General features: G+C 43.8%; 1 protein-coding gene across 3 annotated transcripts in view; it reads left to right on the forward strand.

The window, feature by feature from the left end:
* Positions 1-25,847, forward strand: part of LOC120065440 (TOX high mobility group box family member 2-like) — a 202,577-nt gene that overhangs the window by 110,337 nt on the left and 66,393 nt on the right. For all 3 annotated transcript variants that reach the window (XM_039016456.1, XM_039016458.1, XM_039016457.1), the window contains one exon: positions 19,838-20,101. In XM_039016456.1, the coding sequence (XP_038872384.1) occupies positions 19,838-20,101 (264 nt within the window). The remainder of the gene's footprint in view (positions 1-19,837; positions 20,102-25,847) is intronic.

Genomic DNA, 25,847 nt, shown 5'->3' on the forward strand with positions numbered 1-25,847 from the left:
CCAGCTCCTACACTACAGTACTACTGCGTTCCCCAGCTCCTACACTACAGTACTACTGCGTTCCCCAGCTATGGTGTCAACCGTTGATACTGTATTAGGATAGGGTGATAAACCGTTTATACTGTATTAGGCTATTGTGATAAACCGTTTATACTGTATTAGGTTAGGGTGATAAACCGTTTATACTGTATTAGGCTATTGTGATAAACAGTTGATACTGTATTAGGCTAGGGTGATAAACCGTTGATACTGTATTAGGCTAGGGTGATAAACCGTTTATACTGTATTAGGCTAGGGTGATAAACAGTTTATACTGTATTAGGCTAGGGTGATAAACCGTTTATACTGTATTAGGCTAGGGTGATAAACCGTTTATACTGTATTAGGCTAGGGTGATAAACCGTTTATACTGTATTAGGCTAGGGTGATAAACCGTTTATACTGTATTAGGCTAGGGTGATAAACAGTTTATACTGTATTAGGCTAGGGTGATAAACCGTTTATACTGTATTAGGCTAGGGTGATAAACCGTTTATACTGTATTAGGCTAGGGTGATAAACCGTTTATACTGTATTAGGCTAGGGTGATAAACCGTTTATACTGTATTAGGCTATTGTGATAAACAGTTTATACTGTATTAGGCTAGGGTGATAAACTGTTTATACTGTATTAGGCTAGGGTGATAAACCGTTTATACTGTATTAGGCTATGGTGATAAACTGTTTATACTGTATTAGGCTAGGGTGATAAACCGTTTATACTGTATTAGGCTAGGGTGATAAACCGTTTATACTGTATTAGGTTAGGGTGATAAACAGTTGATGCTGTATTAGGATAGGGTGATAAACCGTTTATACAGTATTAGGCTAGGGTGATAAACCGTTTATACTGTATTAGGCTAGGGTGATAAACTGTTTATACTGTATTAGGCTAGGGTGATAAACCGTTTATACTGTATAGCGGGGAATTTTGAATGTTTTTATTTTATTTGTAATAGCGCCCCTTGTGTGCACTTACGGTAATACTGTATACTCTAGTATTGTATAGAAACGGTATGCCGGTATGAAAATCAGGATACCGCCCAACCCTAGTGCTAGCAGTATCAAAGAATAATGCATTATGGATCGTTGTTTGAATGGTCTAATGGTAAATGTGTTTCACTTTATATGTTGGTGTTTTTTGACACGCTGTAGTAAATGGCATTGCACCCCTCACCACCCGTACCCCTATTGGATTCTGCGTACAAAAGACAGCCTCTGGCAATGTCTAATTTCAAGTTGGGGCTGCCTGTTTTCCATTTGTACAAGTTGAAAATAGTTTAACTTGAAATGCCATGTTTCTTCTATTTTTGTTGTGCATTCCATGTTTTGAGTCATTCAGCTTTGGCACAGATTTCACGCCAATCCCTGGTGTGGTGTTGTAATTAACAAAGTGTTTGAATGCCAACAATCTGGTTGTGATTTCTATATTGCAAAAGAAGTCATAGGTTTCAGAACCATGTTTTTCATTAAAAAAATGAAAAGATCTGGTATTCACGAGAATTCACCGTAATTTAACACCATTCTCTTAGGTATTGGAGACAATGGAGGTTTTGGGATCCGATACCGATTTTAGGGGGTTAAAAGTAACTGATTACAGATATATCTGCCAATATATTGTTTTTTATAGGTGTAATGAAAAACAAAGCTTTCTTAAAACAAATAATGTTCCAGAGGATTAACAGACACTCTCAATTATGATTTCTTAACTAAATATTAAAATGTACATTATTTAAGAACATTTTATTTTATGGTTTACATGATAACCACCAAAAAGCAAAATATCCTCTGTAAATGTAACAGTAAATACAAAACACTTGTTCCATGTACCTTCTTAGGTACAACTTAAAGATGTGTCTATCTGTGGCGGTGGATGAGAATGGAGTCTTGTCTGTGCTCAAGCTCCACAAGCACACTAATAAACAAGAAGGGCTGAATTATTCAACTGCCTCAAAGTAAATCTGAAACTGTTCACAACCTAGGCAGTGAAATGCAGTAACTTGCCGTTCGTAATGTCACCGCTAGATGTGAGCGGCAGCATTAGTATTGAGTAGATTTACTACAGTCCTTTACAACAGTCAACGGTCATGTAAACAAACGCTTTATGGCAATCTAGCAATGAGAGCTTGTTATCCCATTGCTGGACACACTCTTTTCACTGTGACGTATAGCCCCGCCCACTGAGCGAAATGCAGTGAAAGAGTCTGTCCCTTATTATGACAATCTTTCCTTACTGAAAACATTATGTACATTACAATATTATTTAAAACAAAATGTATTGGTTATTCCGTATATTTCAACCGCAAATGGCATGCGCTGATGACTGAAATGGTTCATACACAAAAATGTTTGCTGCACTGGTTTTAGTCACACACATTCTAATTTAGCTAGCTAGCTAACAACAATATTATATCATCCTGAATGAAAGCACACGGTCTGAATGATAGATCTGCGCCAACTCTCTTACTTTTAGCAGATTTCTGAAAACAAACTAAATAAACCTGGTAACATAATAGGCCAGACAGTAATGGTGTTATTTTTTAATCGAGGATGAGGGAGAGGGAAAGGGGAATACCTAGTCAGTTGCACAACTGAATGCATTCAACCCAAATGTGTCTTCCACATTTAACCCAACCCCTCTGAATCAGATGGCGCCAGTCCAGTGTTCGCACCTAGCAAAGATTGCTAGCTAACGTTAGCTAGGCTAACTACCTTGCTGGCTGGATACAGCCTAACTACATTGCTGGTTAGCTAGCCAGCTAACGTTAACTAAGTGAGAATGTGACAAGGACAAGTGTACTTTTGAATATTTACTTAATATGCTCTTGCTGGCTGTGTGCAAGCTACTCATCATCAAACTACCATGCCAATTCCTTCTCTTATGTCGGGACTTAGGGCTGAATGTTATTCAATGAGTACTTCTTTGAGCACCCTCTTCAGGCAAGCATTACAAAATTCAAAAATTGAAAGCAAATGAGCAGACGTATTTGTTCATTCCATGTACAGTATCTGTCATCCCATTCCTCTAGCATACAGAACAGATGTGTCCCAACTGGCACCCTATTCCCTTTAAAGTGCACTACTTTTGATCAGGGCCCATAGGTCTCTGGTCAAAAGTAGTGCACTATGTCAGGAATAAGGTGCCATTTGCCATTTTCAAAAATAATTTCTCCCCTTTCTAAATCAGATGGGTAATTCGCTAGCTGGATGCAACCCAATCTCAGCCAAGTCAGTGCGGCACGCCTGATTGGTCAGAGTCAGTCTTGTGTGACTGACAGGAAACACTCTGATTGGGGGAGACGGTGTTATTGGATCGTTGGCGCTGATTAAAGCCGACGCCGCAGTGGTTTTGTAAACTCCGCCCCGGTGCTGCTGCTCTGAATTACCAGGCGGGTGCATTAGTTTGATTTACTGCTTCCTTCCTCTGTTTAGATTGGGTCTGGGACTGAGAGTGGCAGACTGAAAACCCTGCCCTCCTCTATCCTCATCTCCTACCCCCTCCACATCTCTCTCTGTCTCTCTCTATCCCTCTCTCTCACTGTCTCTCTCTCACTCTCTCTCTCTCTCTCTTTCGCTCTCTCTCTCTGTCTCCTCTTTCTCTCTCTCTCTCCCTCTCTCTCTATCCTCTCCTCCTGCTCTCCTCTCCTGCTCCGTCCCCCCCAACTCTCCTCCACCACTACCACCCATCCACCTCTCACTCTCTCTCCCAATATCTTTTGTGAAAATGAAAACAAAGAGCAGGCTGCCAAAATATTTCTATAGTCGTTCGCTGACGAAGCAGGGGCAGCAGACAAAGCCTAAAAGATGTGCACTGTGCAGACATATTTGTTGCTGCAGCAGAAAGCTCTCCCTCTGTCCCTCCCTCCCCCTCTCTCTCTCTCTCTCTCTTTCTCTCTCTCCCCCCCCCCCCCCTCTCTCTCTTTCTCTCTCTCTCTCTCCCTCCCTCCCCCCTCTCTCTCTCTCTCTTTCTCTCTCTCCCTCCCTCCCTCCCCCCCTCTCTCTCTCTCTCTCTCTCTACCTGGTGTTTTTTTTGAATGATTTGGAGAAGGGCTCCCTTTTTCACCCATTAAAAGCCTTCTGTTTGGAATAGTTTACTAACACTGCAAATGAATACACAGTTGTATATTTGTGCAAGGGCCATATTCCGTGCCAATATGTCTCTTTTCCATGTTGCCGTAGGTGATCAAATGATTCTAATGGCAGTCTTAATGTGTTTGTGTAGGCCTTTCACAAAACCAGGGCTGAGTCCCAAATGGAACCCTATGTTGTGCACTACGTTCGACCAGGGCTCATTAGGAATAGGGACTACGGTGCCATTTGGAACACAGAACCCAGTTGTTGATAACAACCAGCCATTCAGTATTGCAGATTATATTTTCCTCCCACTAACCAGGTTTCCATCCAAACGTTTGATGTGAGTGCAGTACATGTTGGATAAAACATGTCATGACAGGCCCGGTAAACTTTCCAGATGTCAACAAAACTAAATGCACTAGACAAGGTAGGATCTTTTTATGTCAGTAAAATGAATTATGCGTGAAATGGCAATGAAACCCCTTTATGCAAAATGATTTATGTAATAACCATCATATCGAAGTAATCTTGGAGTCGTGCGATGATATGTTTTGGCAAAAATGCAATGGAAACACATTTACCATTTTTTTAGGTACATGGGAATTTTACTGCAAAAGTTATTTTGATGTGCAACATGGCATCATGCACCGACTGTTATCAGCAACAAGTCAATTTGATGGAAACACATCTCAGGTGGGAAAATGCACATGATTGTTTAGATACTGATTTTAGAATATTCACATGAATATCTGTCACCAATTGAATGGAAACGTAGCTTACGAGATGATAGCCTAGCTTACTGACTACTAGTTTCACTTCACTGAGACTTTAACACGAATAGCATCACATTAGCTTAACAGCTTTTAGCTCAAAGAAGGTAAATACATCCAAATCAAATCAATCTTTATTTATACAAAACATTTCAGACATGAAATGCAACACAATGGGCTTTACAGCAAAAAAGTAATGAAAATAAAAGCTGAAATATTTACTACACAACAAACATAAGATAAAAAACTAAAGATTTTAAGATCTTTTTTAAATCTTTTCCACAGTTTCGACCCCCCTTAGGTTCTCTGGCAGGCTATTCCAGAGGCTGGGGGCATAATCATTAAAGACTGCCTCTCCAATGCCTCTTGGTCCTAGGCTACTGGGATAGTTAAAAGGCCAGTGCCAGAGGACCTGCAGGACCTACTGGGTACATAAACAACCTAGAGAAACTGTGTTATCTCTTGAGGTTTACTGTTATTGTATGAAAAGCCTACCTCGACCCAATCAGAAATCGAGAAATGCGTTTCTCTCTGTTTAAACAAACTATTGGTAAAATGAATGTTCTGGTGTAGTTTTATGAATTATTCACTGTGTATAAAACATTAGGAACACCTTACTAATATTGAGTTGCACCCCCTTTTGACCTCAGAACAGCCTCAATTCGTCGGGGGCATAGACTCTACAAGGTGCCGAAAGTGTTCCACAGGGATGCTGGCCCATGTTTACTCCAATGCTACCCACAGTTGTGTAAAGTTGGCTGGATGTCCTTTGGGTGGTGGACCATTCTTGATACACACAGGAAACATGAGCATGAAAAACCCAGCAGCGTTGCAGTTCTTGACACACTCAAACCGGTGCGCCTAGTACCATACCTCGTTCAAAGGTACTTCAGTATTTAGTCGTTCCCAGTCACCCTCTGAATGGCACACATACACAATCCATGTCTCAATTGTCTCAAGGCTTCAAAAATCCTTCTTTAACCTGTCTCCTCCTCTTCATCTATACTGATTGAAGTGGATTTAACAGTTGACGTCAATAAGGGATCATAGTTTTCACCTAGATTCACCTGGTCAGCCTAATGTTTTGTCCACTTAGTACATGTATGTACTGTGTGTGTCTGTTGTGTTGTTCAGTTGTGTTTGTGACATCTTCGTGGAATTCAGTCGTGAAGGGACTATTGAGTCGTGAAGGGGCTATTGAGTCATGAAGGGGCTATTGAGTCGTGAAGGGGCTATTGAGTCGTGAAGGGGCTATTGAGTTGTGAAGGGGATATTGAGTCGTGAATGGGCTATTGAGTCGTGAAGAAGATATTGAGTCGTGAAGGAGATATTGAGTCGTGAAGGGGACATTGAGTCGTGTAGGGGCTATTGAGTCGTCAAGGAGATATTGAGTCGTGAAGGGGATTTTGAGTCGTCAAGGAGATATTGAGTTGTGAAGGGGTCATTGAGTCGTGTATGGGCTATTGAGTCGTGTATGGGTTATTGAGTCGTGAAGGGGCTATTGAGTCGTGAAGGGGCTATTGAGTCATGAAGGGGCTATTGAGTCATGAAGGGGCTATTGAGTCGTGAAGGGGGTATTGAGTCATGAAGGGGCTATTGAGTCGAGAAGGGGCTATTGAGTCGTGAAGGGGCTATTGAGTCGTGAAGGAGCTTTTGAGTCGTGAATGGAATATTGAGTCGTAAATGGGATATTGAGTCGTGAAGGGGCTATTGAGTCGTGAAGGGGCTATTGAGTCGTCAAGGGGCTATTGAGTCGTCAAGGAGATATTGAGTCGTGAAGGGGCTTTTGAGTCGTCAAGGAGATATTGAGTTGTGAAGGGGTCATTGAGTCGTGTATGGGCTATTGAGTCGTGTATGGGTTATTGAGTCGTGAAGGGGTTATTGAGTCGTGAAGGGGCTATTGAGTCATGAAGGGGCTATTGAGTCATGAAGGGGCTATTGAGTCGTGAAGGGGCTATTGAGTCGTGAATGGGCTATTGAGTCGTGAATGGGCTATTGAGTCGTGAAGGAGTTATTGAGTCGTGAATGGGCTATTGAGTCGTGAATGGGCTATTGAGTCGTGATGGAGCTATTGAGTCGTGAAGGAGCTATTGAGTCGTGAAGGGGCTATTGAGTCGTGAATGGGATATTGAGTCGTGAAGGGGATATTGAGTCGTGAAGGGGATATTGAGTCGTAAATGGGCTATTGAGTCGTGAAGGGGATATTGAGTCGAGAAGGGGCTATTGAGTCGAGAAGGGGCTATTGAGTCGAGAAGGGGCTATTGAGTCGAGAAGGGGCTATTGAGTCGTGAAGGGGATATTGAGTCGTGAAGGAGCTATTGAGTCGTGAAGGGGCTATTGAGACGTGAAGTGGCTATTGAGACGTGAAGGGGCTATTGAGTTGAGAAGTGGCTATTGAGTCGTGAAGGGGCTATTGAGTCGTGAAGGGGCTATTGAGTCGTGAAGGGGATATTGAGTCGTGAATGGGATATTGAGTCGCGAATGGGCTATTGAGTCGCGAAGGGGCTATTGAGTCATCAAGGAGATATTGAGTTGTGAAGGGGCTATTGAGACGTGAAGGGGCTATTTAGTCGTGAAGGAGATATTGAGTCATGGAGGGGCTATTGAGACGTGAATTGGCTATTGAGTTGTGAATGGGCTATTGAGTCATGAAGGGGCTATTGAGTCATGAAGGAGCCATTGAGTCGTGAATGGAATATTGAGTCGTGAAGGGGCTATTGAGTCGTGAAGGGGCTATTGAGTCGTGAAGGGGCTATTGAGTCGTGAAGGGGCTATTGAATCGTGAAGGGGATATTGAGTCGTGAAGGAGATATATTATTAGGGAATAGGGTACCATTTGGGACACAGACATAGAGTGTGTACAGTCATGTCTGATAAGTATCTCATTCACAGTGGAGAGCTGTCCCCTCCCTCAGCCCCTTGTAAAACAGTGGCACAGAGGTCCAAGCCCCATGTGTTTGCCACCCGTTCTCAGCAGATGTGCCCAGCTGTGCCCAGCGCCAATACACAGCCACAGTGACTATTGACTCCAGGCCGGGGAGATTGAGAGAATAGGGAGCCACTTAAGAACACAGTTATACCACAGTGGAAATGCTCACTATTGTTGTGACACACAAACGTATGTCCGCGTGCATATACAAACACACACGCCATCCCCCACCAGTAGAAAACAGTCCTTTACTGGTGACAGTGTACAAACAATCCCCAGTATAATATGTCCGTGTCCACACGACCGTCATGTCAGTGTCTTTATTGTCATTTCCCTCAATTATCTTTAAATGACTGAAGATCCATTCTACAACTGTCTTGTTGTTGTTATTGTTTATATCTCAGATAAAAACACAACATCACAATCAGCCTTCCGTCAGTCAGAATCAGAAACAATAGAATCATCGTCTTCACACTCCAGCAGCATTGATCTTCATTGATGTGAAAACAAGTGAAACTCTGATAGAAATCCATATAGAAGAGCTGGAACAATGCGCTGATGTCATTGGATTTGTTTATCCGTGATGTGCGGTGCACGGAACTCGTCTCTTGCGTACCATTTGGCACCCTATTCACTACATAGTGCGCTACTGTAGACCATGGCCCATAGAGAATATAGTGCCATTTGGGACGCGTTCATCAACTAACTGTACAGCAGCAGTGGCCCTGTTAAGCCTAGCAGAAGAGACAGGGCAACCAATGAATGACGTTAAAACGATTCCTCCTCTGAAGAGACATGGCTGATCTCTATATGAAGTGACGAATTAAATAAAATCAAACTTTATTTGTCACATGCGCCGAATACAACAAGTGTAGACCTTACCGTAAAATGCTGACTGACAAGCAAGGGGGATACTACAGAAGTAATATGTGTGTCAAATGTATTTTTGTACTACTAAATGTCTCCTGTCAGGCAATGAGTTTGATTATGGTCCTCATCTGAAATATTGAAATGATCCCCCCCCCCCTCACTCCATCCTTCTCTTTCTCCCTCCTCCTCTTTCTTTTCCCCCTCCCCCCACCCCTCTCACCCACGTCAGTATCAGAGCATGTCACAATCTCTCTCCAAAGGACTCTTCGAAACCCGAGCTTTGTTTCTTTTATCTGATCATTTGTTTTTCTTATTGCATTAGCGAGGATCAAGCTTCCACTGTTCTCACTGCAAAGCATCTGCACACAATCACTTTCTGAGGGCGTGAGCGTGTTAACTGAACTCTCTCTCCACTGCATCATGTCTTGGCTAAGAATACAATAACGAATGCTTATTAAATCTAGAATCTATTTCTGCTAGCTAGGCTAACATCTGCCCCAATCATTCCTCAAATTCATCCAACTTTATTTGTCCTTTATTTAACCCACATCTTCATTAGTCCCATTATATTGTCTGCACAGTGTCTCCTGTCGTCTCTCTGCGTTTCGTCTGGGAACATTTGAACGTTTTGTTCCACTCCAGTGTACAGCAATAATGACCTGTTAGTGGTGGGCTAGCCCCAACCTCACTGAGCATCCTCTCCCAGTCAAATCAACATGTCATTAGAAGAGGGGAAACAGAGAGAGACAAAGAGAGATAGAGAGACAGGGAGATAAAGACAGAGACATAGAGAGACAGAGAGAGAGAGAGAAACAGATAGAGAGAGAAACAGAGAGAGACACAGAGAGAGACACAGAGAGAGACACAGAGAGAAACACAACGAAAGACAGGGAGACACAGCGAGCGAGAGAGACAGAAAGAGAGACATAGAGAGAGACACAGAAACACAGACAGATCGAGAAACAGAGAGAGACAGAGAAAAACACAGAGAGAGACAGAGACACAGAGAGAACCACAGAGAGAGAGAGAGAGATAGAGACACAGAGAGACACACAGAGAGAGAGACATAGAGAGAAACAGAGAGAGAGACAGAGAAAGAGCGACAGAGACACAGAGAGAAACACAGAGAGAAACACAGTGAGAAACAGAGAGAGAAACAGAGAGAGAGAGAGAGAGAGAGAGAGGGAGAGAGAGAGAGAGACACAGAGAGACACAGAGAGACACAGATAGACACAGAGAGACACAGAGAGAGAGAGACACAGAGAGAGAGCGAGTTGTTGTTTGTTTATTATTTGATAAACCCCACTCCATGTAACCCCAGCATGTTATGCAATAACTCAGGCTTCAAATGAGTCACTCCTGTGGCAGCCTTCAATCTTTGCGAAATGCATTAGTACGCCACTCAGAACTGATGCCACATGGGTTAAATGCAAATTATATAATTCCTGACAACCAATCAAATCAGAGTGACTCCACAACTCGGGAGTCCTGTTTCGTAATGAAATATGACATGGCACAAAAGTCCTGATCAGATGACTATGACCTCGTGACCTTGGACGAGGAGTGAGATGTTGATAGACAAGAAGGAAGAGACGAGAGGGGGTGAGAGGAAGAGATAAGAGGGGGATCAAGAGGGGGAGACAGAGGAAGAGATGAGAGGGGGAGACAAGAGATGGAGACAGAGGAAGATACGAGAGGGGGAGAAGAGATGGAGACAGAGGAAGAGAAGAGAGGGGGAGACAAGAGGAGGAGACAGAGGAAGAGACGGGGGAGACAGAGGAAGAGTTGAGAGGGGGAGAAGAGATGGAGACAGAGGAGGAGAAGAGAGATGAAGACAAGAGATGGAGACAGAGGAAGAGACGAGAGGGGGAGACGAGAGGGGGAGACAGAGGAAGAGACGAGAGGGGGAGACAGAGGAAGAGACGAGAGAGGGAGACAAGAGGGGGAGACAGAGGAAGAGACGAGAGAGGGAGACAAGAGGGGGAGACAAGAGGGGGAGACAGAGGAAGAGACGAGAGGGGGAGACAAGAGGGGGAGAGAGGAAGAGATGAGAGGGGGAGACAAGAGGGGGAGAGAGGGAGAGACGAGAGGGGGAGAGAGGGGGAGACAAGAGGGGGAGACAAGAGGGGGAGAGAGGAAGAGACGAGAGAGGGAGACAAGAGGGAGAGATGAGAGGGGGAGACAAGAGGGGGAGAGAGGGAGAGATGAGAGGGGAAGAGAGGGAGAGACGAGAGGGGGAGACAAGAGGGGGAGAGAGGGAGAGACGAGAGGGGGAGACAAGAGGGGGAGAGAGGGAGAGGCGAGAGGGGGAGACAAGAGGGGGAGAGAGAGGAAGAGATGAGAGGGGGAGACAAGAGGGGGAAAGAGGGAGAGACAAGAGGGGGAGAGAGGGAGAGACGAGAGGGAGAGACGAGAGGGGGAGAGAGGGAGAGACGAGACGGGGAGACAAGAGGGGGAGAGAGGGGGAGACGAGAGGGAGAGACGAGAGGGAGAGACGAGAGGGAGAGACGAGAGGGAGAGACGAGAGGGGGAGAGAGGGAGAGACGAGAGGGGGAGAGAGGGAGAGACAAGAGGGGGAGAGAGGGAGAGACGAGAGGGGGAGACAAGAGGGGAGAGAGGGGGAGACGAGAGGGGGAGACGAGAGGGGGAGACAAGAGGGGGATACAGAAGGAAGAGACGAGAGGGGGAGACAAGAGGGGGAGAGAGGGGGAGACGAGAGGGGGAGAGAGAGAGAGAGGATGGGATAGATAGAATGGGGGCTGAGGGGAGGTGGTAGGTGGGAGGGAGGGAGAGACAGAGAGAGAGAGAGAGATAGAATGGGGGGCTGAGGGGAGGTGGTAGGCGGGAGGGAGGGAGAGACAGAGAGAGAGAGATATAGAATGGGGGGCTGAGGGGAGGTGGTAGGTGGGAGGGAGAGACAGAGAGAGAGAGATAGAATGGGGGGCTGAGGGGAGGTGGTAGGTGGGAGGGAGAGACAGAGAAGGAGAGATATAGAATGGGGGGCTGAGGGGAGGTGGTAGGTGGGAGGGAGGGAGAGACAGAGAGAGAGAGAGATAGAATGGGGGGCTGAGGGGAGGTGGTAGGTGGGAGGGAGGGAGAGACAGAGAGAGAGAGAGATATAGAATGGGGGGCTGAGGGGAGGTGGTAGGTGGGAGGGAGAGACAGAGAGAGAGAGATAGAATGGGGGGCTGAGGGGAGGTGGTAGGTGGGAGGGAGGGAGAGACAGAGCGCGAGAGAGATAGAATGGGGGGCTGAGGGGAGGTGGTAGGTGGGAGGGAGGGAGAGACAGAGAGAGAGAGAGATAGAATGGGGGGCTGAGGGGAGGTGGTAGGTGGGAGGGAGGGAGAGACAGAGAGAGAGAGAGATAGAATGGGGGGCTGAGGGGAGGTGGTAGGTTGGAGGGAGGGAGAGGCAGAGAGAGAGAGAGATAGAATGGGGGGCTGAGGGGAGGTGGTAGGTTGGAGGGAGGGAGAGACAGAGAGAGAGAGAGATAGAATGGGGGGCTGAGGGGAGGTGGTAGGTGGGAGGGAGGGAGAGACAGAGAGAGAGAGAGATAGAATGGGGGGCTGAGGGGAGGTGGTAGGTGGGAGGGAGGGAGAGACAGAGAGAGAGAGAGATAGAATGGGGGGCTGAGGGGAGGTGGTAGGTGGGAGGGAGGGAGAGACAGAGAGAGAGAGAGATAGAATGGGGGGCTGAGGGGAGGTGGTAGGTGGGAGGGAGGGAGAGACAGAGCGAGAGAGAGATAGAATGGGGGGCTGAGGGGAGGTGGTAGGTGGGAGGGAGAGACAGAGAGAGAGAGATAGAATGGGGGGCTGAGGGGAGGTGGTAGGTGGGAGGGAGGGAGAGACAGAGAGAGAGAGAGATAGAATGGGGGGCTGAGGGGAGGTGGTAGGTGGGAGGGAGGGAGAGACAGAGAGAGAGAGAGATAGAATGGGGGGCTGAGGGGAGGTGGTAGGTGGGAGGGAGGGAGAGACAGAGAGAGAGAGAGATAGAATGGGGGGCTGAGGGGAGGTGGTAGGTTGGAGGGAGGGAGAGACAGAGAGAGAGATAGATAGAATGGGGGGCTGAGGGGAGGTGGTAGGTGGGAGGGAGAGATGCTATGTTTATTTATTTTCCCTTTTGTTCTTTAATAACCATTTGCACATCGTTACAACACTGTATATATTCATATGACATTTGTAATGTCTTTATTATTTTGGAACTTCTATGAGTGTAATGTTTACTGTTCATTTTTATTATTTATTTCACTTTTGCATATTATCTACTTCACTTGCTTTGGCAATGTTAACATATGTTTCCCATGGCAATAAAGCCCCTTGTATTCAATAGAATTGAATTGAGAGAGAGAGAGAGGGAGGGAGATGGAGAGAGGGGTAGAGAGAGAGAGAGAGAGAGAGAGAGAGAGAGAGAGAGAGAGAGAGAGAGAGAGAGAGAGAGAGGGGTAGAGAGAGAGAGAGAGAGAGAGAGAGAGAGAGAGGGGGAGAGAGAGAGAGAGAGAGGTGGAGAGAGAGAGAGAGAGAGAGAGAGAGAGAGAGAGAGAGAGAGAGAGAGAGAGAGAGAGAGAGAGAGGGGTAGAGAGAGAGAGAGAGAGAGAGAGAGAGGGGTAGAGAGAGAGGTAGAGAGAGAGAGGGGTAGAGAGAGAGAGGGGTAGAGAGAGAGAGAGAGAGAGAGGATGGGGGGCTGAGGGGAGGTGGGAGGTGTAGGATGGCAGTAAATTGAGACAGGCCCACTCTCTGTTATTCTAGAGAGGCTCTTTGTGGTGTGCTGATATCCCTGACATGATATTGTAGCAAAATAACACAACTGATGGCTGTAATTAAAGCCTGTATTAGAGCTGAGAGAGGGACAGATAAACTCCACAGAGAGACACACACATTTCTTTCCACAGGGCTGTGGGGTGAGACAGGGATGCAGCTTAAGCATATATATCAACGAATTGGCGAAGGCATTAGAACAGTCTGCAGCACCCGGCCTCACCCTACTAGAATCTGAAGTCAAATGCATACTGTTTGCTGATGATCTGGTGCTTTTGTCCCCAACCAAGGAGGGCCTACAGCAGCACCTAGATCTTCTGCACAGATTCTGCCAGACCTGGGCCCTGACAGTAAATCTCAGTAAGACAAAAATAATGGTGTTCCAAAAAAGGTCCAGTTGCCAGGACCACAAATACAAATTCCACCGTTGTCCTAGAGCACACAAAAAAATATACATACCTCGGCCGAAACATCAGCACCACAGGTAACTTCCATGCCATCATAAGGAACATAAAATCAACATACCAATTAGGATCTGGCTAAAAATACTTAAATCCGTTATAGAACCCATTGCCCTTTATGGTTGTGAGGTCTGGGATACGCTCACCAACCAAGAATTCACAAAATGGGACAAACACCGAATTGAGACTCTTCATGCAGAATTCTGCAAAAAATATCCTCAGTGTACAAAGTAAAACACCAAATAATGCATGCAGAGCAGAATTATGCCGATACCTGCTAATTATCAAAATCCAGAAAAGAGCCGTTAACTTCTACAACCACCTAAAAGGAGGCGATTCCCAAACCTTCCATAACAAAGCCATCACCTACAGAGAGATGAACCTGGAGAAGAGCAAGCTTGTTCTGGGGCTCTGTTCACAAACACACTCCACAGAGCCCCAGGACAGCAACACAATTAGACCCAACTAAACCATGAAAAAACAAAAAGATAATTACTTGACACAACAAAGCAGAGCAAACTAGAATGCTATTTGGCCCTAAACAGAGAGTACAGAGTGGCAGAATACCTGACCACTGTGACTGACCCAAACTTAAGGAAAGCTTTGACTATGTACAGACTCAGTGAGCATATTGAGAAAGGCCGCCGCAGGCAGACCTGGCTCTCAAGAAAAGACAGGCTATGTGCACACTGCCCACAAAATGAGGTGGAAACTGAGCTGCACTTCCTAACCTCCTGCCCAATGTATGACCATATTAGAGACACATATTTCCCTCAGATTACACAGACCCACAAAGAATTCAAAAACAAACCCAATTTTGATAAACTCCCATATCTGTTGGGTGAAATACCACAGTGTTCAATCACAGCAGCAAGATTTGTGACCTGTTGCCACAAGAAAAGGGCAACCAGTGAAGAACAAACACCATTGTAAATACAACCCATATTTATTTATTTTTCCATTTGTATTTTGCACATCTTTACAACATGGTATATTGACATAATATGACATATGAAATGTGTTTATTCTTTTGGAATTGTAATGTTTACTGTACATAAAAATAAAATAAATCACTTTTGTTTATTATCTAGTTCACTTGCATAGGGAATGTTAACATGTGTTCCCATGCCAATAAAGGCCTTAAATTGAATTTAATTGAATTGAATTGAATTGAGAGGGAGAGAGAGAGAGAGAAAGAGAGACAGAGAGAGAGAAAGAGAGAAAGAGAGAGAGAGAGAGTAAGACAGAGCAAGACAAAGTGAGAGGATTGTCCACAGATTTAGCTGTCCAAACAGGACACACACAGACTTTGAAAGTAGACATCCTCTCATGCTTCTCTATGAACTTTACATGACATGATGTGTGTAGCGGATGTGCACAATTATCACCATTAAAGTTAGGTGAAATAAAGTCATACTGTGCAGAGTGGAGTTCTTACATCACATCGTTACTGTTGCCATTTAGCGCCATGTGTAACGGTAGTTCTCCTCCTCTTCAACCGAAGAGGAGGAGTAGTGATTGAACCAAGGCGCAGCGGGTTGTGATGACATATTTATTTACAGAAAAGACGAAAATACGAACTTGACTATAAACTAACAAAACAACAAAACGGAGTAGACAAACCTGGACATGCGAACATACATAAAACGCAGAACTCACGAACAGGAAAATGACTACACAAAAGACCGAACTTACAAACAAACCGAACAGTCCCGTATGGTGCGACAAACACTGACACAGGAGACAACCACCCACAACGAACACTGTGAAACAACCTACCTAAATATGACTCTCAATTAGAGGAACGCAAAACACCTGCCTCTAATTAAGAGTCATACCAGGCAACCCTTAAACCAACATAGAAACAGAAAACATAGAATGCCCACCCAAACTCACGTCCTGACCAACTAACACATACAACAAACTAACAGAAATAGGTCAGGAACGTGACACCATGACATCACCCTGTCATTGAGAAGGACTGTTCCATGTTGTCATTCACTGTAGGATCTCCTATTGTCCACGGCATCATTTACCAGACGTAATCTTCCTATAAGGAGAATGAAACGGATGAGGAACCCAAATTCTTCCCCAAGATAACCCCCCCTTCCCTCCTCCTTTCTCTTCTTAAAAACAGGCTGTATGGAGGCGAGAGATAACTCTGACTTTGTTTTCTGGGCTCGGGGTGGGGTTTGGGGAGGGGCTCGGGGTGGGGTTTGGGGTGGGGCTCGTGGTGGGGTTTGGGGTGGGGCTCGGGGTGGGGCTCGGGGTAGGGTTTGGGGTGGGGCTCGGGGTGGGGCTCGGGGTGGGGTTTGGGGTGGAAAGAGGAAAAGGGTAGAAGGGGGTGTAACGATAAATCATATCACAAACATCATATAGTTCTCTTCCCCTCGGACTCATCTAGTTACTGAGGTGTATATAAGAACAGATATATAGTCAATACTGCTGGGAACTGGAAATGGCCTGAATTTACTGTTGTGGGTCCCATTCCACCTTAAAGCATATTTCCTTTATTCTTTTGCATATACATTTGAGACAATAAAATGGAGTATAGTGCATGTATATTTGGATGTGATTTATTTCTTTAATTATCAGAGTGCTGTGTGTCTACAGGATGCCCAGCCCACATGGGCTTATAACACACTGTATTCACCAATTGATATGTCCGAATATATAATAAAATGACTTCAAATCATTAGCTAGGTATCATTTGACTACTGAAGGCAGCCTGTTCAGACAAGTCCCATTTGATGAGCCCAGCTAGTTGAAGCAGCATTGTGGAAAGTTAGCTCAGTGCCAACAAAGATAACTTGGAAAGCTTCCCGATCGATGATATTTTCCCTCTCATTCCATCCCCACACCAACTGTCTGTTCATCTGTTTCTCTTAAATGAAAGGTGCATTAAAATGTGCGCCAAACTCTCTGAAGACCTCCACACTTAATTAAAACAGAACAGACAGGCTGCGTCGCAAATGGAACCCTATAGTGCACTACTTTGGACTAGGAGCCTGTATAGGGAATAGGATGCCATTTAACACACAGAAAATGTTTGCTACTTTTTTTGACCCAGAATAGATGTGGAAATATTTCCTCAAATGGAATGCCAACACTACTGATCAAGAATGAGCCCCCCCCCCCCCCCCGTTGTGAGAGTGAAGCCTACAAATTGTGTGAAATAAAATATGGCATTGTGCATTAGAATGGAATCCATAAGAGAAGAAGCGCTTCGAGAAACAGTGGAGGTGCCTTTGTTGGAGTCGACGCCGTACAAGGAGGACAGACTCTGGCCTATATGAGCCATCAAACACATGCCTACAGATGTAGGATATTAATTTGATCACCCTGTTGCAGGATAACGTTCCTGCAGTGCAGGACAAAATAGTAGTGTATTTGAGGTTTAAAAAGGCTTCTGAAGTTTCTAATTTCCACTTTGATATTTAAAAATGTATCAACACCTACAAAACAAATTCCATTAATTATAATCCACATAATAATTCCCATTTCCTGTTGCTGCAGGATTGTTTTTCTGCTGTAGCAAACTGTCTCAAATGAAGATCCTACATCTGTACATATAGACATTGTTTAGATGTGACTTTTAAAGGGGAAAGGAGGAAGAGTATGCATTAGCTGCAGTATAACTTGGCTCTGTGTACTATACATTCAATCTTAGTCTGTATAGAATATGAATGATTTATCCTGCAACTATTCAACTGGGAATGTCCTTGATATTTACATTTTATCATCAAGGTCATCCGACAAGGCTTCAGAGTAATGTAAAATGTTACACTTATTACTCACTAGCCCTCTCGGACGAAGTTGAAAAAAGCTAAGGATTTGATTTGATTGGAAGAGGTGTTTTTCTACTATGGAAAAAGCAAACACATTGTCCATGGTTGATTAACATGCCCTTTGTACTTATGATGTAGCATAAACTGTAAGATACTTAAGATAAGTGATGACTGGGCCTGACAAAGAAGAATGTCTGGTTAAGGCTGAGGCTGCGTACCAAACAGTGCTAACAAAATACTGCACTATGAAGGGAATAGGGTGTCCTTTGGGACAATCTTAACAGTACCTAGTGTCTAACCTCATTGTGAAAGATCATGGAGATGTGAGTTCTCCCAGAAGATTCAACGAGGTACTCACTTCACACAATGGCTCCAATGTTTACAACAGACAAGTTAGTTTCCTTCCAACAATTATGAGGGAAATTCAATCTCCGGAAATGTTTGTTTTCTTGTCCATTAGACCAAACAATTACACAATCCCCGAAGGTTTACAAAAACATTTGTCTTCAAGGGACAATTTAGAAAATTAATATCCACGCTTCACCCAGACAATGCAATTACATTTTTTCCCCCTTTTCCCATTCATGGTCACTATTTGCTAGGAGATGAACGCATGTTTAAGTGTTGTGTTCGTTCAATGTCTACATCCCTCCTTTATAATAAGTAATAAATTGCAATTGCAACTTCGTTGGTCGTGACCAGATTGAGGCTGGGTTTTTTTGTCTTATTTTTCAGTTTATGTCTTTCATTTGCTGTAGGGGTTATTTAGCATTATAAACTGGGTGTTTCGTGCCATGAATGCTGATTGGCTGACAGCCAATTGTGTGACAAAACATTTATTTTTCTGCTATAATTAAGTTGGTAACCAGTTTATAATAGCAATAAGGCACCTCTGGGGTTTGTGATATATGGCCAATATACCACGGCTAAGGGCTGTGTCCAGGCACTCCGCGTTGCGTCATGCTTAAGAACATCCCTTAGCCGTGGTACATTGGCCATATACCACATCCCCTCGGGCCTTATTGCTTAATTATAGCCAGTTGAATGCATTAGATTCTTTGATCACCTCAGTAAAAGCTATTGGTGATGGGTTGACTAAATAGGTTCTAGTGGTTTCTGAACATTGTACCCAGTTCAATGCGTTTGATTATTGGATCATTTTGGTAAAAGCTACACAATAGACTGGTGGTGGGTTGATATGAAATAATTGTGTCTTACTACAGTACTGACAGTAGCTAGCCGTCTACTACCTTTCAGTTATTTACTTAAAACTTTAGTAGAAAAGAGCTCTCTGAGAATCCCTTTTTCCTTGGCTTTGCCTTGTATTTTCTGAAAGGATTCTCTTGAGATAAATGACCACTCCAGTGCAGAGGATGACAGCCTACACAAAGATGATATTGAATTGATTTCTGAAATGTTTCAGAACTGACATTTTTATGTATACGCCAAGAAATGAATCATAAAAAATTGATTAAAAACCCCTTGAATGGCTGACACAGGAATATTATTTGTGATGATTAACTTGACTCAGTCATTACAGAGGGAGTCAAGTCAGAGTGCCTCAGACAAAATTGCTTTTTCGTTCCCATTGAATTTCCCAGGTATTTATTTAATTTTTTTCCCGACTTTAGAATTCAGAATGATATTTTTCCTTATTGCAGCACATAGCACGATGGACCTATTGATAGTACAGCAATACACAGATATGCATACTGTTATTCTGAAAACATGGTAACAAATGATCTGCTGTATTTCATGTACATTTACTGTTTTCAGATGTCTGAAAGCTCATGTTACTGTTATGCACTAGAGTCTTTAAACATGAGAAGCATATAGGTAGGGTGTAATTGGGGACTGTAGGTGGAGTGTGGGGTTATAGGGAGATGTACCCTTTATCATTGTCATAACAACCATCCCTGGGGTGGGGGTTGAGGGGCACCATTTCCTCATTAAATAATTGACTGTTCTCAAAATGACCTCTCCCCTACACCTCAGATGGTCTAAAATCCTACAGTGCTCATGGCTAACCTACCTACACGCTACATCAATCCTACACTGCTCATGGCTAACCTACCTACACGCTACATCAATCCTACAGTGCTCATGGCTGTACATACAATCTCACATCATCTCCCTCTGTTTGTCCTTCCAGAGCTATTCCGGACAGGGAGGAGGAGGAGGTGGTGGGAACGGTGCGGGGGACGAGGACTACGAGATCCCCCCCATCACCCCTCCTAACCACGCCGAGCCCTCCCTGCTCCACCTGATGGACCCCGAGTCGGGCTACCTGTGCCACTCCCTAGGGGCCCATCACAACGGCCTGCTCAACCCCTACTCCTACCAGGAGCTGCCCGCCCTCATGATGTCCAATATGCTGGCCCAAGACGGCCACCTGCCCTCCAGCCACCTGCCCTCGGTGAGTCCCCCACAAGCGGTTTGCTTTGATACCACACCTGGGTTGAAATACTATTCGAAATCATTTCAAATACTTAATCTGTGCTCGATTTAGTTTTCCTGTTGCAATGGAGCTACTAGACCAGTTCTAAAAATGACTGGTCCGCCCACATGGCAGACCAGGCAGCCTTAAGCAAACACTCAAAGTATTGCAAGTAGTCGGTCTGATACTGATTCACCCACTCCATCATTTGGTGGTACCAACGACTGGTGGTCAGAGAGTTGTGTTCCTTGTCTCTTGCCTGAGGAGACTAGTACGCCTAAAATAGTTTTCAGTTTGAAACAGACACAGTTTGAAACAATTGTCTCAAAATGGGCATTTCTGCAAATAGTTTGGATGAGGAGAACATAGATGGTTTGGCTCTAGAGAAAGCATATTGGGTTTTTTTGGTCTAGACTGCCTACTCTTCTGCTTTGTAACTTTTTGAATAGTCAAATTTTACATTAACAACACAGGCTATGTACATCATGTCTCTGTTGGTTTCATATGACATGCAATATCAAGAACAAGGTAAAGTAAGGGATTGCCCTGTCAGCTCTGAAACACAAAGGTTTGTGGGTATATCCAGCAGTGTCAAACATCCAATATGAATACACTGATTGCTATAATGTATGAATACAGCCTCACTCAGCCTTTTTACACAAACTGCTTCAGTGTGCCACAAATTGACATCCTTAGCCATAATTGTATTCATGAGAAAAGGCAGGAAATCGACATTGTTTCCATGTGTCTGGAATGAGATCATTCTCTATAAAACAGTCAAATGCATCCCAAATGGCACCCTATTCTCTGCAAGGTGCACTACTTTTGACAAGGGCTCATAGGGCTCTGGTTGAAAGTAGGGCACTATGTAGGGAATAGGGTGCATTTTGGGACATATTTAACATCTACTCTATACACCATCAGTATAATGAAACTGTCTATATAGAGAGTAGAGACACTTTTATGTACCTGGTCAGAGAAACAAAGTGTAATTTTAACTGAACAAATTAATTCTACTTTTTTACACAGAAACTGTATAGAGACTGAGAGTTCAAGGTATTAACTTAGGACCAGCATATCTGATTGTATACTTGGTCATACTGTATCATCAATACACACAATTATGGCTTTGGAAATGGCATCCGCACAAAAACAAATATCAGCTTTTTTATTACTATGAAAAGTATTATCCAGACAGTAAATATGGATATTTGATATTCCACAAAATAACTATGGTTTCCTTTGAATTATGGTGTCTTTTGAGAGTCTAATGTAGCCATATAGAGGACATGGAGGTATTTTCGTGGCAACACTACACTAAACAGGATGAGACCTTCAAGCGTTCAAGAGTTTAAGTGTCTTTGGGTTTTTGAAATATACAGAGAGAGCATCCATACATTGTGTACCTGATAACATCATGATTGTATGTCATGTATATGTTTGCCACAAATACATGATACACACAAGATTGTATACGTGGAGATATGTATAAATACTCATGTACACAGTATTGTTTCAAGGGCAAGGAGTGTGTTTGAATGTGATTCATCACTATACTCATGTGACTTCACATCTGTATACTATAAATTAGTGTTGGTGTATATAGTTGTGTATATATTAGTGATGGTATATATAGTTGTATATATTGGTGTATATATTACTGATGGTGTATATAGTTCTATATGTTGGTGTATATATTTCTGATGGTATATATAGTTGTATATATTGGTGTATATATTAGTGTTGGTGTATATAGTTGGTTTATATATTGGTGTATATATTACTGATGGTGTATATAGTTCTATATGTTGGTGTATATATTAGTGTTGGTGTATATAGTTGGTTTATGTATAGGTGTATATAATACTGATGGTGTATATAGTTTTATATGTTGGTGAATATATTACTGATGGTGTATATAGTTCTATATGTTGGTGTATATATTACTGATGGTGTATATAGTTGTATATATTGGTTTATATATTAGTGTTGGTGTATATAGTTGGTTTATGTATTGGTGTATATATTACTGATGGTGTATATAGTTCTATATGTTGGTGTATATATTTCTGATGGTATATATAGTTGTATATATTGGTGTATATATTAGTGTTGGTGTATATAGTTGGTTTATGTATAGGTGTATATAATACTGATGGTGTATATAGTTATATATGTTGGTGTATATATTAGTGTTGGTGTATATAGTTGGTTTATATATCGGTGTATATATTACTGATGGTGTATATAGTTGGTTTATATATTGGTGTATATATTACTGATGGTGTATATAGTTGTGTATATATTGGTGTATATATTACTGTTGGTGTATAGTTGCATATATTGATGTATATATTAGTGTTCAAATCAAATCAGAATCAAATCAAATTTTGTTTGTCACATACACATGTTTAGCACATGCTATTGTGGGTGTAGCAAAACGCTTGTGTTTCTAGCTCCAACGGGGCAGTAATATCTAACAAGTAATATATAACAATAGACACAATCTAAAGTAAAGGAATAGAATTAAGAGTATATACATTTTTTGACAAGCAATGTCAGAGCGGCATAGATTAAGATACAGTAGAATAGGGTAGATTACAGTATATACATATGAGAGGTATATGGGGGTGACACTCTAGACCCAAACTGTCATAGACCTATATCCATCCTGCCCTGCCTTTCCAAAGTCTTCGAAAACCAAGTTAACAAACAGATCACTGACCATTTCGAATCCCACCGTACCTTTTCCGCTGTGCTCAAGGTACTAAACGATATCATATCCGCCATCGATAAAAGACAGCCGTCTTCATCGACCTGGCCAAGGCTTTCGACCCTGTCAATCACTGTATTCTTATCGGCAGACTCAACAGCCTTGGTTTCTCAAATGACCGCCTCGCCTGGTTCACCAACTACTTCTTGGATAGAGTTCAGTGTGTCAAATCGGAGGGCCTGTTGTCCGGACCTCTGGTAGTCTCTATGGGGGTATCACAGGGTTCAATTCTCGGGCCGACTCTTTTCTCTGTATATATCAATGATGTCGCTCTTGCTGCGGGTGATTCCTTGATCCACCTCTACTCAGACGACATCATTCTGTATACATCTGGCCCTTCTTTGGACACTGTGTTAACAAACCTCCAAACTAGCTTCAAGGCCATACAACACTGCTTCCATGGCCTCCAACTGCTCTTAAATGCTAGTAAAACTAAAAGCATGCTCTTCAACCGATCACTGCCCGCACCTGCCCGCCCGACTAGCATCACTATTCTGGTTCTGACTTAAAATATGTGGACAACTACAAATACCTAGGTGTCTGGCTAGACTGTAAACTCTCCTTCCGCACTCATATTAAGCATCTCCAATCCAAAATTAAATCTAGAATCGGCTTCCTATTTTTAAAGTCTCCTTCATTCACGCTGCCAAACATACCCTCGTAAAACTGACTATCCTACCGATCCTCGACTTCGGCGATATCATTTACAAAATAGCCTCCAACACTCTGCTCAGCAAACTGGATGCAGTCTATCACAGTGCCATCCATTTTGTCACCAATGCCCCATTTACCACCCACCACTGCGACCTGTATGCTCTCGTCGGCTGGCCCTCGCTACATATTCGTCGCCAGACCTACTGGCTCCAGGTCATCTATAAGTCTTTTCTAGGTAAAGCTCCGCCTTATGTCAGCTCACTGGTCACCATAACAACACCCACCCGTAGCACGCGCTCCAGCAGGTATATCTCACTGGTCATCCCCAAAGCCAACACCGCCTTTCCTTCCAGTTCTCTGCTGCCAATGACTGGAACGAATTGCAAAAATAGCTGAAGTTGGAGACTTATATCTCCCTCACTAACTTTAAGCATCAGCTATCTGAGCAGCTCACCGATCACTGCAGCTGTACACAGCCCATCTGTAAATAACCCATCCAACTACCTACCTCATCCCCATATTGTTTTTATTAACTTTTTTTGCTCTTTTGCACACCAGTATTTCTACTTGCACATCCTCATCTGCACATCTATCACTCCAGTGTTAATTTGCTAAATTGTAATTACTTTGCTACCTATGGCATATTTATTGCCTTACCTCCTTACTCCATTTGCACACACTGTATATAGATTTTTCTGTTATTGACTGTACTTTTGTTTATGCCATGTAACTCTATATTGATGTTTTATGTCGCACTGCTTTGCTTTATCTTGGCCAGGTCGCAGTTGTAAATGAGAACTTGTTCTCAACTGGCCTACCTGGTTAAATAAAGTTGAAATATATATATATTTTTTTTAAATGAGTAATGCAAAATATGTAAACATTATTAATATCAAGTTTCAGGTATGACCCAGATGCAGACAGTGTTGAAGAATCAAACGTTTATTACTAAAACAGGGGCAGGCAAATGGCAGGCAAATGACAGGTCAAAGGCAGGCAGGGATCAATAATCCAGAGAGGGTGCAAAGGGTCCAGAACAGCAGGCAGTCTCAGGGTCAGGGCAGGCAGGGGTCAATAAGCCAGTAAGGTGGGGTAAGGTACAGAACGGCAGGCAGGCTCAGGGTCAGGGCAGGCAGAGGTCAATAATCCAGTAAGGTGGGGTAAGGTACAGAACGGCAGGCAGGCTCAGGGTCAGGGCAGGCAGGGGTCAATAATCCAGTAAGGTGGGGTAAGGTACAGAACGGCAGGCAGGCTGAGGTTCAGGGCAGGCATAACGGTCAAAACCGGGAAGGACTAGAAAACAGGAGCAAGAAACAGGCATGAGCAGGGGAACGAACTCTAGTAGGCTTCATGAAGAAAATGAACTGGCAACAGACAAACAGAGAACACAGGTATAAAGACACAGGGGATAATGGGGAAGATTGACGACACCTGGAGGGGGTGGAGACAAGCATAAAGACGTGAAACAGATCAGGGTGTGACAATTAAAGTGACTAGTGTTACAATTATTATAGAGGCCAGTGATTTCAAGTCTATGTATATAGGGCAGCAGCCTCGAATGTGCTAGTAATGGCTATTTAACAGTCTGATGGCCTTGAGGTAGAAGCTGTTTTTCAGTCTCTCGGTCCCAGCTTTGATGCACCTGTACTGACCTCGCCTTCTGGATGATAGCGGGGTAAATAGGCAGTGGCTCGGGTGGTTGTTGTCCTTTTGGCCTCCCTGTGACATCGGCTGCTGTAGGTGTCCTGGAGGGCAGGTAGTATGCCCCCGGTGATGCATTGGGCAGACTGCACCACCCTCTGGAGAGCCCTGCGGTTGCGGGCAGTGCAGTTTCTGTACCAGACGGTGATATGGCCCGACAGGATGCTCTCAATTGTGCATCTGTAAAAGTTTGTGAGGGTTTTAGGTGCCAAGCCAAATTTCTTCAGCCTCCCTAAGGTTGAAGAGGCGCTGTTGCGCCTTCTTCACCACACTGTCTGTGTGGGTGGACCATTTCAGTTTGTCAGTGATGTGTACGCTGAGGAACTTGAAGCTTTCCACCTTCTCCACTGCGGTCCTGACGATGTGGATAGGGGCGTGTTCCCTCTGCTGTTTCCTGAAGTCCACGATCAGCTCCTTTGTTTTGTTGACATTGGGTGAGAGGTTATTTTCCTGGCACCACACTCCCAGGGCCCTCACCTCCTCCCTTTAGGCTGTCTCGTCATTGTTGGTTATCAGGCCTACTACTGTTGATATATATAGTTGGTGTATATATTGGCATATATATCAGAGCTGCTGTATCGGTGTGTATGTTGTTGT

Source organism: Salvelinus namaycush, chromosome 20 (assembly GCF_016432855.1).
Source record: "Salvelinus namaycush isolate Seneca chromosome 20, SaNama_1.0, whole genome shotgun sequence".
In the NCBI taxonomy this organism is placed as follows: Eukaryota; Metazoa; Chordata; class Actinopteri; order Salmoniformes; family Salmonidae; genus Salvelinus; species Salvelinus namaycush.